Raw genomic sequence first — 17683 nt, forward strand, 5'->3', positions numbered from 1 at the left:
GCTGAGAAAGGACTTTGGTCACTGCCACCACACATATGCCGTGCATTAAAGAGAGACATCCCCATTGGGTCAAAGATTCTGTGTTCTTAGGTTTGATGCTAATAATATGGGGGCCGCCCCACTTAACCAGAATTGCCAATTCCATGCGATGCTGTCCCAGCGTGATCGCCACGTTCTGATTTTTGGTACTTGGGTGAGTATCCTTGAGATTTTACCTTCCGTTAGGGAATTTTTTTGGCTTATTGAGCATCGGGGGCAATCCAAGAGCTTGGCGCTATGAAGGCAAGGACACCGCTGAGTGAGATTGTTATGCCCGACGGTATAGAAAGCTTTGACAATTATAGCGCCGGATGTCGTCAAACCCGAAGCGGCCGAACCTGTTCAATCAAGGTCTCTTGCAATTTTAATATAAGCTCTTCACTGAAGGAAGAAAAGCATGGTATTCGGATAGTCGGCAATACAGGCATCACCATGCAAAGTAAGCTTCCCCGACTTGACAAGCACCAGCATCGCACAAACAAATCCCATGGCTTGAAACATAAGCAGCTTGCCAAAAAGCACTCTCATGCCTCCAACCAATAGGAATCCTCTTACTAAGATAAAAATAAGAGTCTCATCATTCATTCCACGTTGAGGCGCAGTCTTTGGGGGCTAGTGTAAACCACGCTTACAGCTCACTAAATGCCGAGAAACAGTCAGCTCCCCTCAGCCATGCTAGAATCATGTTTTGGCCAATGGGGACAGAGAAAATCCCGGCTTGACAGGTCTCGGAGGAGAGCTCTTCCGGGGATGGCTGAGTTGGACAGCTGGTTGCTATTCCCAGCTGAGGCGGTGGCACAGAGAGATGAGTTACACTGTGATGATGATGATGACTTTGATGAATTTGAAATAGATTTTAGATAGATTCAATTGTCTATATAATGAAGGAGATATCCGGTCTACTGGGAATATTTTTATCATTATCACAACAACACTAACAATCAAACAACTTACACTTTCACACTACTCAACAACTCTTTCACCTCACTTTCAACTTCATAACTCATAAACCATCAAAATGTTCTCCAAGATCGTCTCCGCTACTCTCCTCCTCGCCGCCACTGTCTCCGCGGCACCCGCCTCCAAGACCGTCCGCTCAACACCCGACAAGACCGTCACTCTCACCGGTGTAACCCACTCCGTCAACGCCGGCCTCGGTGGTCTCCGCTTCGACCCCGACAACGTCGTCGCTGAAGTCGGCGACGTTGTCGAGTGGCACTTCCTCCCCAAGAACCACACCGTCGCCCAATCCAGTTTCGGCGAGCCCTGCGAACCTCTCGCCGACGGCAGCGGTTTCTTCGCCGGCTTCAACTTCCCTACCCAGGAGGGCCAGGCTCCTGATGTCTTCCAGATTGTGGTTGAGGACTCCAAGCCTATCTGGTACTACTGTGCTCAGCAGATGGGAGACCACTGCCAGAACGGCATGGTTGGTGTCATCAACCAGAACTTTGATAACCAGGACTTCAGCCTCCGAAGACACAAGGAGCTTGCTGCTGAGACTGTCAAGTCGGTCATCCCTCCTGTTCAGCAGGGTGGACAGGTCATTCCTAACCCCAACCCTAACGGCGGCTTCTAAGTTAGTTAAAATATGAGGTGTCAGGCATTAGCACAGCGCTTTCTTACGGATATCGGCTTTACATTAGCGAAGAGGTGGTGGTGACATACGGGATAGAATAGGATTTGGGCTGGGATTGCATTTACCTTTTACATCTCCTTCATTCTTTTCGAGATATATATATTCAGACTTCAATAGATTGTTCTTCCACTCATATTACATATATTAAACTTGATCTGTTGCTACGACAAAATGCGATGAGTGTGGCATATATGACTACAGCTTGCACAGTAACATTCAGCTTTGATGAATCGGGTTAGCCATTGAAATGTCATAATTCCTTTACTATCCCTCAGTTTCATCGTAGAATACTATTCAGAAACATGTCACATGAAGAATAAAGCTATATCGAAATAGGTCTTTAAGAACTCTAATAATATATACCCCGTTGAATGCTAATACCCCATGCTATGCAAGTTATGAATGCTAAATTGTATGATACAATTGAAATATGTGCTAATAGAAGTCATTACAAGTCTTACGCCCTGCACATGCGACCATCATTGGCCACAGTCCAAGCCTCACTTCCAACACCCTTGAAGTTATAGAAGAAGGATTTAGGATCCCACTTCCTCTTGATAGCATTCAGACGGTCCCAGTTAGTACCGTAGAAAACGTTCTTCCAATCAGGCTCGTTGAAGTCAGCCTCGTTCATGTAGGTGCCACTGCCGGGAGTAACAGCCTTAAGCTGGGGCATGTAAACCTCGGTGATCTTCTTCTGATCAGCGATCATGTCAGCCCAGCGAGTAGAGTCCCAGAGAGTTCCAATCTGCAGGGAAATAGCGGCCTTGCGCCAGTATGAAGGGACACCATTGGAGACGCCAGGGTAGCTCTCGAACTTGCCACTGCTACCAGCGACGAGAACACCAGCGGTACCGAGGCTGCGGAGGGCCTTGTTGAAAGCAACGTTGTTAGTCTCAAGAACGGATCGGGGAATGAGACGACCGCCGAACTGGAACTGAGAGGCCTCCAGGTGGCCACCGGGCAGAGGGCCATTGTAGAGCTCGTAGTGGTCGCGGAAGCTCAGGGTGGTATATGAGACGGTGGGCGTGAGGCCGGCCTTGGAGAGGTAGGCTGTGAAAGGAGCGAGAACCTCATCGCGGACATAGTCGCCAGTGGAGTTGGCGATGGTGACAGGCTTGATGGAGAGATAAGCGCTGGTGAGGATGTAGGTGACTGTAGCGTCGTGATCAATCATGGCTGGCAGAAGCTCGTGGAACTTGGTGACAGCATCGTAGAAGACATCCTTGTCAGTGCCAGCAACCAGCGTAAGAGTGGCACCACCAATGGTAGTGGTCTTGTGAGCTCGAACAGTCATAGAAGTGACGATACCAAAGCTGGCACCACCACCACCGCTGAGAGCCCAGTAAAGGTCACTGTTCTCGGTGGCAGAGGCACGGACAATACGACCAGCAGCGGTGACAACCTCAAACTCGAGGGTGTTATCAGCACCAAGACCGTAGCTGGAGCTGAGAGGAGAGTGACCACCGCCCAGAGTGAAGCCAGCAAGGCCTACAGTGGGACACTCACCAGGGACACTGGTAAGGCCCTGAGAGTCAGCATACTCAACACTATCAAAGCCCTGGATACCAGCACCAAGCTTGAAAGCAGGGCCGTTGTAAGTCTTATCAGCCCATTGAACAACCTCAGTGTTCTTGAGATGATGAGTCCAGATAGCGAGGCCGCCAGCACCAGTAGATCGACCAAAGTAGCTAAAAGCGATAAAGTTAATAAGGTTATCGAACTTTAATCTGGGGTGCAACGTACTCATGAGCCGTGTTTCGGACGACTAGCCGGATGTTGTAGTAGTTTGCGAATTGAACGGCGGCAGCTACTTGGCGAGCATTCGAGACCTTGACGGCGTAGCTCACGTAGTTTCCAAGGGTGCAGGGTTTCTCCTCCGCAGTGAAAGCATCACAGCTTTGATTGGCGAACCAATTCTGCATCACCGACGATGAAGTCTCGATGCTGTTTCTGGTTAATTTGTGGCGTTCTGCGCTAGAAAGATTGGAGAACCTACTGTGTCATGGGCCACTTCCACGAATCCTTGACGGCAGCGCAAGCCGCCTCGTCGTAGTTGGGATCGTGGCATGGCGAGCCAAGGGGGACAGTCTTGATGAGAGCGCCACTGACGGTGCTGTTGAACTTGGCCCAGACGCTATCGGCAGGCCAGCAATTGTCGCTTGGGAGGCAGCGACAGCTAGTGTTTGTGGCGCTGGAGCTATCGATGAGAAGTGCTAGAGGCAGAAGCGCCAAGGAGACGAAGGACTTCATTTTGAGGGTAGTTTGGAGCGGAATGAGTGACAAAGTGGCGTGGTTAGGCGGGACAGAATGAGTATTTATTCACGAGAATTTAGCATTTACAAGCCCCTGTTCCTGCAATCTACAGTCCACGAAGTGCAGGCTCTAGATCCTTCAGCTCTCACCGCGCACTAGCAAGCTTTGTTGATTGTTGGTTCATCTTTGACTCTACAATGCCATGCTGCCCTCCCGCGCGAATAACCCTTCTTGGCAGGTCCCTCATGGGGGATGTGCATTAACATGCCAGGGGGACCTATATGGGGTTCTGATAGCCGAGTTACCCGAGGTAGAGAAGGGTTCCAAGCGCCGGAGATTAAATATGAAAGAAGAAAAGAACCCATGTTGATCCCGGTTGTTCCAGCCGGACTCCAGCCGCCTTGGCAATCGACGAACCCAGTCATAGCCACGTGTGGATGATCTTTACAAGAAACCTGTTGAGATGGCATTGCGGATCGCAGAGGGGATTTCGCTCATGGATATTTGCTTCTGAGTCAAGTAGTCTAAAGTCAAAGCAAAAAAATCATCCACATTCGCCACTTTTGACAGAATCTTCACGGGGTCCCACAGTTACAGGGCTAGACCATTCTGCAGAAGTTCTCACGCAAGGAGAGTTTCAGCAAGGAGGTCGCCAATTAATGAATGCATGATACTCGCAGCACCTAAACGGTATATATTCCCCTTCTCAGCTGTCACCCCGAAACATCATCTGGTCATTCGAACTCGCCACAGCCCTCTCACCAATCTTTGCTGGGAAAAAGGTCCGATGCCATTATAGCTAGCGTCTTTAGCTTCAGGGGTCTCTCCGTCTCGTTCCCCACTACACCGCGGACCCCTTTGAAGAGAAGGGGAGGAGAAAGAGGAAAAGCCCCCCCCTTTAACTCGCAAAACGGTGAATGAACGTTGAGTTATTTCTAGACTGGCGGCGAGTGGCTTGCCTAAATGGAGAATGTGAGTCTGCTTGGCAAACGGTGGCGCAATAGGCGAACCCATCTCACGGTTTGATGTCGGATATACATCACCAAGAGGGTCTAGTGGATATCGCAGGGGCGCAAAGGTAAAGAGAGTGGTTCTTGAAGAGGAGACTCGTGGTGATCTACGGGCCCCAGTTCGGAGGATTCGGGAATCTGAAATGTTTAATCTATATCGAGGCGTGATCTTCATTGTTCTTTTTGCTTTGACCATCAAAGCCCACGATCGTCGTAGAAAACCAGCTTCTTGGTTCCGTAGAGTAAAGTAAAAAAGTAAAAAAGTAAAAAAGACCATCGGCTCAAGTGCCGGTTTTAGAGTTCTGACCACCGATTGACGGTTTCACGTTTCACCCACCACTACAGATGTAGTGACACCTCCCTCTTTCATTCCGCGGCCACCGTAAACGAACCTGTCAATATCAGACACCAAGTAATGGACCTTTTGTCCCCAATGATAACGCCGTATCCACTGCAAGTCATCAACCAAACTTATTAAGTTCATCCTGATCCGGTTCCTTGGGACCTCCTCTTCCGCCTTGGCTCACCTTGTTTTAATCGTATTCAGCCTGTTCTTGACTTGTCTTTTCCCCATTACCATGTCTGTCCTGACTCAAAACACTGAATCAGATCAGTCTGTGCGGGTCTGACCGCGGAACTTACGTACGAATCTGAAGCACAGCTCGGGCAGTGACATAAAACTGGGCTGAAGTTCCCTTGCAGACGATCTTTTCTAGCCCTGCAACTACATATCAGTCCACCCTCTCCCACCCAATCCCCAGATCCATCTGTTTTTCAATCATCTTGCTTTTTACGATGCGGCTACCGCGTGGGGCTATCTTCGCTTGCCTTGCGGCTCTGCCTCTGGCTTTTGCTCAACAAGAGTCTTCTTCTGCTGCTGCTTCTGCTTTGTCTGCGTTACCGGAATGTGCTGTGAGTTTTTTTCATGACTTTCACATGTGAGTTGTGACTGACGGGGACCTAGGCAAACTGTTTCGTGTCGGCCGTTGAGCGATCGACATGTGAACTTACAGACCAGAAGTGCATGTGCACTAATGCCGCACTACAACAAGACATCGAAGGCTGCGTCATGCGCGCATGTACAATTCCACAGGCCCTTAGTATGTTAACCTTGGTCTCTTCTTGTGCACCAACTCACATCGGTAGGCACGAAAAATGCTACTCTCACAGCATGTGGCGCTCCAATCAGAGACCACTCACCCCAATTCATAGTCCTCAATGAAGTCATGGCCATCATAACAGGAATCTTCATCATCCAACGCTTCGGCACAAAGCTCTACTGGAAGCTCCCCCTCGGCCTTGACGATCTCTTCATCGCACTGACAATGTGTGTCGCCATTCCTTCCATCGTCATCAACTCTCGTGGTCTCGCTCCCAACGGCATGGGTCGCGACATCTGGACTGTTACACCTGATCAGATCACCCAGTTCGGAATGTTCTTCTACACCATGGCCATCATGTACTTCTCACTGCAAACGTTTCTGAAGCTGTCTATGCTGTTCTTCTACCTGAGAATCTTTCCGACGCAGAATGTCAGGAGGTTACTTTGGGGGACTGTTGCGTTCACGGTTGTCTTTGGGCTGGTGTTTATTTTCGTGGCCATCTTCCAGTGTCGGCCTGTCAACTACTTCTGGCTGAAGTGGGATGGACAACATGAAGGCAAATGTGCCGATATCAACGCGGTTACTTGGTCAAATGCCGCTATCAACATCGCCCTCGACGTTTGGATCATTGGCATTCCCTTATCTCAACTCAAGTCACTAAACTTGGATTGGCGAAAGAAGATCGGTGTTGGCATGATGTTCAGCGTCGGTATCTTGTATGTTCATTCCCTGCCACCTTAGACTCTTCACTCACTAACATTTATAAGTGTCACAATCATGAGTATTCTTCGTCTTCACGCCACTGTTCAAGCCGGCGTCAAAACCTCCAACGCAACCTGGGAATACCTCGCTGTATCAAAATGGTCCACCATCGAAGGCAACGTCGGTATCATCTGCGCCTGCATGCCGTCCCTCCGAATTCTTCTCGTCCGCCTATTCCCCAAGATTCTTGGTACTTCCCAACGCTACTACAACTACGGCAGCAAGAGCAACAAGCAAACGCCTGGAAACACTCACAATCGCAGTGTTCCTCTTGGAACAAATGCTACTTCTCAAGCGGATCGATCACAAAGACGGGTCGACCCCGTGGGCATTGAATGTCATAGGACATATGAGGTGGAATATGGAGACAATGATGAGACATACTTGGTTCATATGAAGGATATGGATCATAAGAGTGCGAGGTCAGAGATCAGGTCGGAAACGTCTCTTTAACGTCATATATAAATAATTCCTATGTTAATGAATAAAGAAATAACAAACTTTAACTTCCCCGCTCGTCGCCCTGGACAATCTCAATGAGATGAGTGAACGAGGTCACTGATGAACTATAACTGTCCAACCGGCATATACCTATACCTAGTGTCTCATAGATGTTGCAATCATTTATCTTGAGTAAGAGACGTTTGCTCTTAATTGTAAGTGTGATGTCTTTGAAAACAGTCTCAGTCTGAATGAAAGCTTGGTCATGTAATTTCCACTGGAAACTGAACAGTCGCGCACTTTTTTATTCTTTAATTATTCCCTTGATCTTCGGGAGAATCTCAGTTCCATTTGTATCTGTATAACATGAGCATGTCTTGAAAACGTGCTAGTAATTCATACAGCCGAGGTGACAGGAGCTGAGCAGGTTCGAGAACCATACATTGATGAGGGAACTTAAGAGACTTATTGTAGTTGCTGTTGGTTTATGTATTCTTAAATCAATACGAGATATATATCGCTCCTCATTAAGGGTGACTAGGAACGATACGAAACTTCCTCACGATTTGACATGCCTATTGTTAGTGGTAGTTGATCTTGTAGTCGAGGAAGTCAAAGTTGGGCGACCGCCATTTTGAGGCATCGAAGCCATGGGAGCAGGAAAAAGTTGAAGTCACACCCTGGAGACCTATCTTCAATCACATTCGCTACCAAACTCTCGGGGCTACAAGGATCCATCATTAAACTTTTGAGGTTAACAGGTATTTTCCTTCAAGCAGAAAGCTCAACTAGGTTTACCCTACAGCCCCACCCGGCTTAACCCCGGCTGTATCCGCACAATAAAAAACCCTTCCTTGCTTCCAAAATCTTTCCCTCCTCAAGCCATTCGCCCTCCCCAACGCTGCGTTTCCATGCTACAAACAGAGAGACACGCCTCGCGCTGTCTCTCAATCACTCTTCGCATGTGGGAAATTCGGAGTAAGCCTCACCCATCACCGACAGCTAGCATCCTGCTAGAACCGTCGGTCTGCCGGTAACGGCCTGGCGTCAATGTCACGTCTGCAAAAGATATCAGAAATACTCAGAGCGCGTGCTTTCGTCACGCTGCCTCTATGGGAACGTCTTTGCGAGGCTCGTTTTGGGAAAAACTGAAGTGCGATACGCGGCGTCCTGTCCCCTTGCGGGCTAGATGACTCAATTCCGATCACTCTGGGGAGGGTGATGGCTTCACTTTTTTTTCCACAGGTCAGTGTTGATGATACCACCCGAACAGATCACTACTAATAAGTGGGGGAGGAGGTAGGAACGGGAGATGGTTGTTTGGTTAGGCAAACAAACGCTGCCTTTGGAGGAATGGAGTATTGTCATTTCGGTCGTTAATACGAATATTCTGATATCATCACTTTTATCCCTATCGCACCCAAATCCTGAATCACACCGTCCATCACGAGGACTTTTCTCGCATCCAAAAGAACCCTAACGCCGTAGCCAAACGCCTCCGTCGCGCCATAGTCACACCATCCTTCAAGAATCGTTCGAATCCAGACCCCGCACGATCGCATAGCTTGTGCCAGCTGCCAACATGCCAATGACCAATGTCTGCACCGCTCCCCAGACACCCGCACGATGATTGCGAATTGCGACGTAGTTCTTGACGTATCCAAATACCAACAACACAGCGACCGTGATACCAATCGATACGAACAATGCTTCGCGCACGCGAGACATGACGAAGTAGGGAATCATGGGGATCAGTCCGCCGATGAAGTAGCTCAATCCCATGGTGACCGCTGAGATCCACGCACGATGAACATTGGGCTCCTCGAGCTTGAGTTCGAAATCCATCATGAAGCGCACCCATTCTGTGGGGTTCTTGCAGAGCTCGTCTACCATAGGTGCAGCGGCACTTCGCGAGACGCTGTACTTTTCCAAAACATCGTAAACACCCGTGCGCTCGTCACCAGGTCTATTTTGAACCGCGAATTCCTTTTTACCAGCTTGGGAATGATACGCGTCGCGCTCTGTCACGGCGGCGAGGTAGGCGCCTAGACCCATGCTGATCATGCCGGAGAAGAGCTCTGCTAGGCCAGCGATGATGACGACCTTTGCACTGCCGAGACTTGACAGGCCTGCTGTTAGGGCAAAAGGTACTGTGAGACCGTCTGAGAAGCCAATGATGATGTCGCGAAGAATGTCGCTGTAGTCAACATGGCATTCTTCATGCTTGCTGTAATTGGGGTGTAGTGGCCGCGCATCGTAGGCGGGATGGGAGCTTTGGTAGGAGATTGAGCGCTCAGTGGCAGGCTCTGGGAGGAGGGGAGTAGATTCTGATGTAATGTGTGTCATGGTGTTATTCTGAGATTGACGTGATGGTGTTTGCGAGGTGGTGTTATTAGAAAGGTCTTATAAAGCAGTTCGCCACAGGTTCAATTGGCAGGTTTAATTTATAAGCAAATCGAATGCAAACGGGATTTCTATCGTATACTCTCACATTCACTGCCATTCTCTAAGCAGGTCTTATACCCATCTCGCTCTTTGTCTCCCCACACCTTGCACAGACCGAAAAGAGCTCCCTTGTCCGAAAGGGATAAGTCCGAGGCCGAATCCATCACGGGCATTTCGAGGTCCAGCCAATCACGAAGCATGTTTTAGTAATCTTTGTGTAAACACAGCTGAGACTTGCAATCTAAACTACCGTTTTATTAATAAGATACTCCATAAAGAGAAATGCTAAATGAGAAAAGAGTTTTTACAAGCGCTCTTAGTACATGCGTAGTGTAGTGTAGTCAAAATTTACAGCTTGTGGTCTCGCTTCTTGCGCTGGTAGAGTGAGACCTCGAAGCCCTGTATGCCACCATCCCGAATAACCCTTCGAAGAATCTTTCCGCTCGGTGATTTGGGGATTGCTTTTACGAAGACAATTCCGCCAACGAGCCACTTATACCGCGCTGAATGACTCTCGACCAAATCCTTGAGATCATGCGCCAACTTTTGAAGTTCTGCTTCTGACTTGCTCTCATCTGCTGCGACGACGTAAGCGCGTGGCCACTCTGTCGCTTCGTTCTTGTCGTGTATGCCAATCACTCCAGCGTCAGCAACGTCATCGCTGCTGCAGAGAATAGCCTCCAATTCAGCGGGCGCGACTTGGTAAGCGCGCACTTTGATCATTTCTTTGATGCGGTCTGTGATGCAGAGAGTGCCCTCCTCGTCGAGATGTCCGACGTCACCGGTTCGAAGCCAACCATCTGACGTGAATGCCTCTGTTGTGACGCTCATATCGGGCGCTTCTTTACTTCCCAGTCCATGGGATGGGACATACGCACTCATCAATCCAGGCGATCTCACGAGAATCTCACCCTCGGCACCGAACGGCGCAGCTTTTGTGGTAGAATCCTCAGAGTTCAATTCACCTGAACCAGCGATCATGAGCTCAACGCCCCAATGAGGCTTTCCTGTGTCGTGCTTGTAACTGTGCATGTCCTCTTCCCTGAGGCCCCTTTGCAGAGTGACACTGCACGCTTCTGACATGCCGTAGCCAAGCCTCACGAGGAAGCCGAGTCGTTGGAAGACCTTCTCTACGACTTCGTGGCCGAGAGGTGCACCGCCTGTTACACCCGCAACAACACTGCTGAAAGCATTGCGACCGCGCGCGTCGCGGCGTGCGAAGGGTTCTACCACGGGTGACTTGGCGAGCATGACAGCCACGGGAGGTGCCATGTGAAGATATGTGATCTGTCGACGCGGGATCGCGGATAAAACAGTATCGAGCTTGAACGCGGGCATAGTAAACACCGTAGAACCCGTCGCGAAAGCCAGTAAGAAGATGTTGGTGAGACCGAACACGTGGTAAAATGGCACATAACCTAGCCATCGCTGGTGAAATCCGTAAAAGTCCGCATCGTGCCACAGCGACGCGATTGAGAAGTTGATGGCTTGATGGGATAGCAAAACACCCTTTGATCGGCCTGATGTACCAGATGACCAGAGAATAATTGCTGTTCGTGTAGCGGCGGATTCTGGTGAGAACGGGTGGCCAGCAGTAAGAGGCTCTTTCGCTGGCATAAGAAGGTTCTTCCAATCGCCATCCTCAGCATGAGAAGCCGGTGAAAGAGGATACAAATCCCTCGCTACATCGACTGTGTAGACGCGCACACTTCTCTTGTACGCCTCGTCTTCCTGCTGCTCAAGTGCTTTCTCGACGGTGTTCAGGAACGCTTTCGCTGTGAAGAGCACGCGAGGACGCGAGTTCTTAATGACCCATGAGAGCTCAGTAGCAGATAGTGAGGGTGATGCTAATGTGGTAGTTAACCCAGCTGCAATGGCACCCATCATGAGTGTCGCGAAGGGCAAACAGTTAGGCAATTGGATAAGCACCACAGGTGCGACCTCTGGGCCAGAACATGATGCTGTTGGAGGGAGGGTCTCGATTTCATTGGGATCAAGACCAAGAGATTGGAGGTTGGCTGCTAGAGTGAGGGCATCGCGCTTTACGCGTGAGAAAGTGAGAGGACGGTCTAGATAAGTCAGTATGTGTCGCCATGATATGATGTTGAGTTTGGGCATGCAAGATTGAGTGTGAGGTGAGGTGAGATTGAGTTTGGGAGTGCAACGTACCGCTGGCGTGGTCAACGAAAATGGGCTGATCATCATGGATCTTTGGCACACGTCTCGCTCTAGGCGTAAAGTCATTTTCATGCTGGAAAGGATTGCTGAATAAGAAGTCAAAGACGTTTGCGCCTGGGACGTTGGCGGGTGTGCCTGCATAAGCGGGCTTAGTGTCTGCCATTGTGTCTCCTGTGTCGGTGTAACTTTTGCCCTTTGCTTTGTTTTGTTGATGTTGCTCTGTTGGTTGCTGGGTGACACGCAGGGGGCACGGTACAGGCTGATGTGAAGAAGGGGAGTTGATGACAAGTCAAAGAGCCTGAAGCTGGAATTGATCTTATAATTGAGGTGAGTGAGGTCGTTTACCGTTTACCTTGGGTAGAACGATCGGGCCGGCGTGGAGATTGCGGAGACCCCGCGTTGAGAGTTGTCTTTCTCGGTTTCGGGCCTGAGAGACGGGAGGCGCTGCGGCTCTATCCTGCGGCAGTTGGTTTCGGCTGAGATGTGCCTCGTTATGTGAATATCAGCAAATTCTGTATAAAAAGAAATACAAACAGCGTGGTAAATTAATCGAATTGAAACAAGATTACATGCATATAACTTTTTAAAGTTAATTACGTATTTTAAAATAAAGTAGCTATTATATTTGTCACGATCTATGGCTGTTATTATCTTGCTGCTTCACGATGACCGGGTATAAGAATATCCAGATCATCCCCAATTTAGGCAACCCGAGGCTTGAGCCCCGTAACAGAGACAGCAAGCCTTCAAATACGCTTCAATCAGATCTAAGATTTGCCGTTTTATTTAGTATGTCGACGAAGATCAATTTATTACTCACCTCGGTATAGCACATCCTATTTTAACTCAACAGCGCCGGCAGTACGAGGTCGGTATGTGATTTGTTCTTTTAGCGCCCCTGCCCAAGAGACTCCAGCAAAAGAGGCGGCTCTCGTTGCGATACTGAATACTTGCCAGGAGTCTTATCGTGAGATCTCAGAAGTGTCTGCGCTTATCGAAAAATAAGGCGAATGCCCTGTCATGTCCATATTTCTCGATACATGCATATCTGTCACGCCAGGCGGTAGGGCCGTCTCCATTTTGCGAACCACAACTCATCAATGGTTACCCTAGGGCCGGCCGTCCCTCCAGCTGCTCGGCCGAAAGATCATTCAACTCGACATAGCTGCTGTCCAGAATAGCAAGACTCCATCAGAATATTGATAATCGTGAAGTACCTGATTCTCAGTATTGATGTCACACTCGGTATGCCTATAAAACTTAGAACAATGGCAAAGCAGACAGCCATGTTTCGCTATAACAGACATTGTATCACCAACTTCTGTCCATGATTACTGCGGATGGCGCAGTCATGGTCACACCATTAGTATCTGCATTTTGTCGATCCAAAGTCAAGATCTGATCACGATCATGACCAACGTGATGAGTTTTGAATTATTGTTCATTCTGCATTTCATCTAGCCGAAGTCCAGGTGTAGTATCAGTCAATGTCATGTATCAAGGACGATACCTTGGTCGGATGCCACCCCAAAACAATCAATGCAACTCAGAACCCCGTCGCATGATGGATAATTTTGTAGAGCTAATTGTCATGGCAAGTCTTGTCGAGGTCCTTGTACCTCAATTGATATAGCCAAGATACGTAAACTTGGATCACCAGTCTGACAATTTTCGTATTCAATCTAAAAGCCGTAGAGACTCCCTCGAAGATTATCACTGCTCGAACTTTACCATTAATTGCTCCCCAAGCGGCTTTTAGGAATCCACTGCCAGCAAAAAATCAATAAATTTTCCTATTGCACCATTCAAGGTATTATGACAAAAGACATCAAGGTTCTCAACAACTCAACAAGGTCGTCACGATGCACACGCTCTTTTGTTTCAAGCCACTTACACAATTTCCTAGTCTGTGATAGTTGGCAGAAAGAGGCTGGCTAAGCCAATGACCTTGAGAGAATTGATAATGCACCAAACGCCCTGGTCGTGAAGTGCATCAAGGCATCCCTCAATCATCATCACTGAGCTGTGGCGTCTTGTTATGACATCCTACTGGAAACATCTCAATCTCAATTGCCCTTAGGATCAACTTTACTATTAAATGACCTATAAGTCTTTGCTAAGAGTTTACTGCCACACTGTAGTAATAAGTCGTCTGAACTTGTTTTGATATGTCTAGAAATGCGCAAACCCTTTTGGAGGCTCCGCATCCCCCATCTTTGCTTGCATATTCCACTGAACCTTGTCACAATTAGTTCCGAATTCAATTCCATGTTCCTGCCAACGGTAGCCAATAAACTCACTCAAAATGTCATCAAGGTACTCACACTCGCGATAGCGTCACCTTGATGGCCTCAGGGTCCATACCCTGATGAGCAGTACGATTGTAAGCAAGAATCTTGTGTAAGTCACAACAAGTAGAAATACCACCGTTCCAAGAAAGGGACCTTCTCTGAACCCAGGTCATCTCCCACTCTTCACATCTCAGCGGGGTCTTCTCTCTTCTTCACTGTCTTTTTCAGCGTTCAAAATGGCTAAGAACAAGGTCAAGAAAGGAAACAAGAGCAAGGGTGTCAAGGAGCCTAGCATTCCTCCAAAAGCTTTACCCGTGACGCTTCTCTCTGGATTCTTGGTGAGTCTCCTTGATCCTTGATCAAGGAATCCTTGCTGACTACGTAGGGCTCTGGTAAAACAACTCTGCTCCAGCATATCCTCCGAAGTGAGCATGGCCTCCGCATTGCAGTAGTAGTCAATGACATTGGAGCGTATGTTCACATTCTCTTTCAACAATCCCAGAATCTGACACCTCTAGTATCAACGTCGATGCATCCCTCATCAAGAAAACACACCATCTTTCAAAGACCCAAGAGAAAGTCATCGCTCTTCAGAATGGCTGTATCTGCTGCACCCTACGCGGTGATCTCCTGGAAGAACTCGTTCGTTTAGCTCAACTTCAAGAGTTTGACTACATCATTATCGAGAGCAGCGGTATCAGTGAGCCCGAGCAGGTCGCTGAGACATTCGACTCCAGACTTGCTGAGCAGATGGACGCTATGGGATCCATTGAGGGTGCACCTGGTCTGGATGCCGATACGATCAAGGTTCTTAAGCAACTGTAAGTACCTTTTCGGAAGCGAGGGGCGAGATACTAACTTTTGTACAGCAAGGAAGCTGGTGGTCTTGAGAAGTTTGCCAGACTCGACACTACTGTGACTGTCATTGATGCCTTTACTATGCTGCATGACTTTGACACGAGTGATTTGCTGTCTTCAAGACGTGATGATGTCACGCCTGAGGATGAAAGGACTGTTTCTGATCTTATGGTTGATCAGATTGAGTTTGCGGATGTTATCATCCTCAACAAACTCGACATGGTAAGTTCAAGAGCACCCCTCTCTCCATTACGTTGAGCTAAAATGTTATCAGGTTGATGCTTCGACAAAACCTCGCTTGCTAGACTTGATCAAGAAGCTCAACCATCGCGCCAAGATCCTTGAGTCGAGCTATGGTAAGGTCGATGTCAAGCAGATTGTCAACACTGGCATGTTTAATCTTCAGGTTGCCCAGTCTGGTTATGGGTGGCTTCAAGACCTTCATGCCATGACCGTTCGTGAGGTATGATATATCCGTCCCCGTACCAATAACGAAGTGGGCTTCACTTACTGATGTTGCCCCAGGTCAACGGTCGTAATGTCCTTACACCAAAGCCTGAGACTGAAGAATACTCTGTACGAAGCTGCATCTACAGCCGTCATCGACCATTCCACCCACGCCGCCTCTGGGCACTGCTGTATGACAAGTTCATCTTGCAGCTTGAGCAGCCCGAAGACGATGATGAGGAGGGAGAGGAAGAAGACGAAGACCTTGAGATGGTCGATTACCCAAATGCTAAGGACTCAACCGAAGATGTTGTAGTCGACCAAGACACTTCTGACTCCTCTTCATCCCGAGGAAAGCGCTCAGCCCCATCATCACCTCGCAGCTCCCATTCCACCCTTGAATCTGCCCCTTCACCCGAGCCTGCGTCCAAGAAGCAAAAGTTTGATGACTCTGAAATGCAAGACGCAGAGGATCTCTTCACACCCTCTAACGAAGTAATCCTCGAAACCAAGCGGAAACATCCCATCTTCGCACGTCTCTTCCGCTCAAAGGGTGAATTCTTCCTCGCAACACGTCCCCACCGTGCAGGAGACTGGTCCCAAGCTGGAGCTATGCTCACACTAACCGGTGGACGTCCATGGTTCTGCACCCTTCCTGCGGAGGAGTATACAACCGGCGACCCAGAGGTTGATGGGCTTGTGCAGCATGATATTAAGAAGGGTGGGGAATGGGGCGATAGACGTCAGGAATTGGTGTTTATCGGAGAGAACCTGGATCGAAAGGCCCTTGAGAAGATGTTGGATGAGTGTTTACTTACTGACGATGAGTTCAAGAAGTGGGAAGGGGTTATGAGAGATGAGAAGAAGAGTGATGAAGAGAAGCGTGAGGCGCTAGAGGATCTGTTTGATGATGGGTTTCCCGATTGGCCGGAGGATGACGAGCATGAGGACCATGAAGGACATGATCACCCTCATGGTTTGAGGTCGATAAAGAAGCACCTACAAGAAGTTGACTAGAGCAGTCTCAAAAGAAAAGTCATTGTTTGTTCATCCTGGTATCGTCCTTTGTGTACACTCCCAAAACACCTTGCCGTGTAACGTCTTGTTCCATGGTTGCGCAACATTCTGTCTTCGATACCTTTGATGCCCAAGCCCATTGTCTTCCAGTTTAGTGTGTACCATCTCCAAAAGACCAATCAAATATCCCCCATCATAGCAAACGTCGCATCAACAGCCTCCTTCGCCACAAACGAAAAGACCTCAACGTCCTTCCCCATCCAAATGCTTCCCTTCGTCCAACCGCCTACCAAGCTTCTCACATACCATATCGCAAGATGTTTATTGTACCTGTGCACCTTGTTGATACAAGTCCTCTTCATGCTCCGTCGCAAATCGGTCATCCAATCGCCCTCCTCCCATCTCACATCAGTGCGCTCCATCGGACAGAAGAAGTCCTGTGCATCTTGGCTCGAACCTTGCTCCGGCTCTGTGGTGGAGAAACTGATGCTGAGTTGAGCTGGTCGACTTCGATATGTGGCGATTCCAAAGACTGGGGTGCGGCAGGATAATGATTCGGCGCATGAGGAGCTGGTTCGATGATTGGCGGGCTGGCCTGGGAGGGTTAACGTGAAGTCAAGTGACGTCGCGATTGACATGTCTCTTACTGCAAATGTTTCCAACACTAATATACTCGCGAACAACAAAGTCCATAGTTGGCTTGTCCGGTTCACCCGCGTCTCCCGTCCAGTTCTTGAAGATGGCCGTTAGGAAGTCCTCCATTGTATCCTTAGTATTAGAAAGCGTCGCGTTGAACTCTGTCGCAAGACTGCAAGCGTGGAGTATATCGAAACATCGTTTCAGTTCAGAGTCGTCGAGATCGTCAGGAGTCGTGATGGAGCGTGGGTTTCGAAAGATGTGATCGCCGAGTTCGAGGGAGGTGAAGAGGCGATTGCGGGATTCGACGCTGGATCGAGGTTCGGGCGAGGGACTATTGCTGCCAATCAGTGTTGGTTCCGCATCATCTGGTTCTTGCTTCACGATTGCTGGAGCTGTGCATGGTGGTACGAAGCGTACGGGAGGGTTGAGAGCAGAACGGGAGAAAGGGGCTGAAGAAGTTGGTGCGTACATTATGCCGAGGAGGGTTGTGGAAGAGTAAAAGAAATCATGTTCTTGAGAGAAGTGCCAATAAAGAGAGGCTCTTCGACCCCGTGCTACTGC

General features: G+C 48.8%; 7 protein-coding genes across 7 annotated transcripts; 3 read left to right on the forward strand and 4 right to left on the reverse strand.

Annotated features, from left to right (window-relative positions):
* Positions 1 to 933: 933 nt before the first annotated feature.
* Positions 934 to 1803, forward strand: FOBCDRAFT_214604 (Cupredoxin). The gene has a single exon (XM_031173233.3). It carries the CDS (start codon positions 1058 to 1060, stop codon positions 1613 to 1615), a length of 558 nt encoding a protein of 185 aa, XP_031050018.1. The 5' UTR covers positions 934 to 1057; the 3' UTR covers positions 1616 to 1803.
* Positions 1804 to 2000: 197 nt separating this feature from the next.
* FOBCDRAFT_14857 (uncharacterized protein) lies at positions 2001 to 3970 on the reverse strand. Its single transcript, XM_031173234.3, has 3 exons — positions 3675 to 3970; positions 3422 to 3622; positions 2001 to 3366 (listed from the first exon to the last, which is right to left on the reverse strand). Exons 1-3 carry the CDS (start codon positions 3926 to 3928, stop codon positions 2133 to 2135), a joined length of 1689 nt encoding a protein of 562 aa, XP_031050019.2. The 5' UTR covers positions 3929 to 3970; the 3' UTR covers positions 2001 to 2132.
* A 1352-nt stretch (positions 3971 to 5322) lies between these two features.
* Positions 5323 to 7991, forward strand: FOBCDRAFT_247861 (CFEM domain-containing protein; the record flags this gene model as incomplete). The annotated part of the gene is made up of 5 exons (XM_031173235.3): positions 5323 to 5853; positions 5906 to 6041; positions 6088 to 6760; positions 6812 to 7228; positions 7856 to 7991. The coding sequence occupies exons 1-5, from the start codon at positions 5737 to 5739 to the stop codon at positions 7989 to 7991; spliced, it is 1479 nt and encodes a 492-aa protein (XP_031050020.3). The 5' UTR covers positions 5323 to 5736.
* Positions 7992 to 8527: 536 nt separating this feature from the next.
* FOBCDRAFT_14866 (VIT family-domain-containing protein) lies at positions 8528 to 9722 on the reverse strand. Its single transcript, XM_031173237.3, has one exon. The coding sequence runs from the start codon at positions 9591 to 9593 to the stop codon at positions 8772 to 8774; it is 822 nt and encodes a 273-aa protein (XP_031050022.1). The 5' UTR covers positions 9594 to 9722; the 3' UTR covers positions 8528 to 8771.
* A 218-nt stretch (positions 9723 to 9940) lies between these two features.
* On the reverse strand, positions 9941 to 12259 carry FOBCDRAFT_256931 (uncharacterized protein). The gene is made up of 2 exons (XM_031173238.3): positions 11862 to 12259; positions 9941 to 11761 (listed from the first exon to the last, which is right to left on the reverse strand). The coding sequence occupies exons 1-2, from the start codon at positions 12031 to 12033 to the stop codon at positions 10041 to 10043; spliced, it is 1893 nt and encodes a 630-aa protein (XP_031050023.2). The 5' UTR covers positions 12034 to 12259; the 3' UTR covers positions 9941 to 10040.
* Positions 12260 to 14397: 2138 nt separating this feature from the next.
* Positions 14398 to 16483, forward strand: FOBCDRAFT_288105 (CobW/HypB/UreG, nucleotide-binding domain-containing protein; the record flags this gene model as incomplete). The annotated part of the gene is made up of 6 exons (XM_031173240.2): positions 14398 to 14499; positions 14547 to 14632; positions 14680 to 14982; positions 15031 to 15241; positions 15294 to 15482; positions 15545 to 16483. The coding sequence occupies 6 exons, from the start codon at positions 14398 to 14400 to the stop codon at positions 16481 to 16483; spliced, it is 1830 nt and encodes a 609-aa protein (XP_031050025.2).
* Positions 16484 to 16662: 179 nt separating this feature from the next.
* FOBCDRAFT_269029 (uncharacterized protein) lies at positions 16663 to 17593 on the reverse strand (the record flags this gene model as incomplete). The annotated part of the gene is made up of 2 exons (XM_031173239.2): positions 16663 to 17078; positions 17131 to 17593. 2 exons carry the CDS (start codon positions 17591 to 17593, stop codon positions 16663 to 16665), a joined length of 879 nt encoding a protein of 292 aa, XP_031050024.2.
* Between the last annotated feature and the right edge of the window lie 90 nt (positions 17594 to 17683).

Source organism: Fusarium oxysporum, chromosome II (assembly GCF_013085055.1).
Source record: "Fusarium oxysporum Fo47 chromosome II, complete sequence".
Taxonomy (NCBI): Eukaryota; Fungi; Ascomycota; class Sordariomycetes; order Hypocreales; family Nectriaceae; genus Fusarium; species Fusarium oxysporum.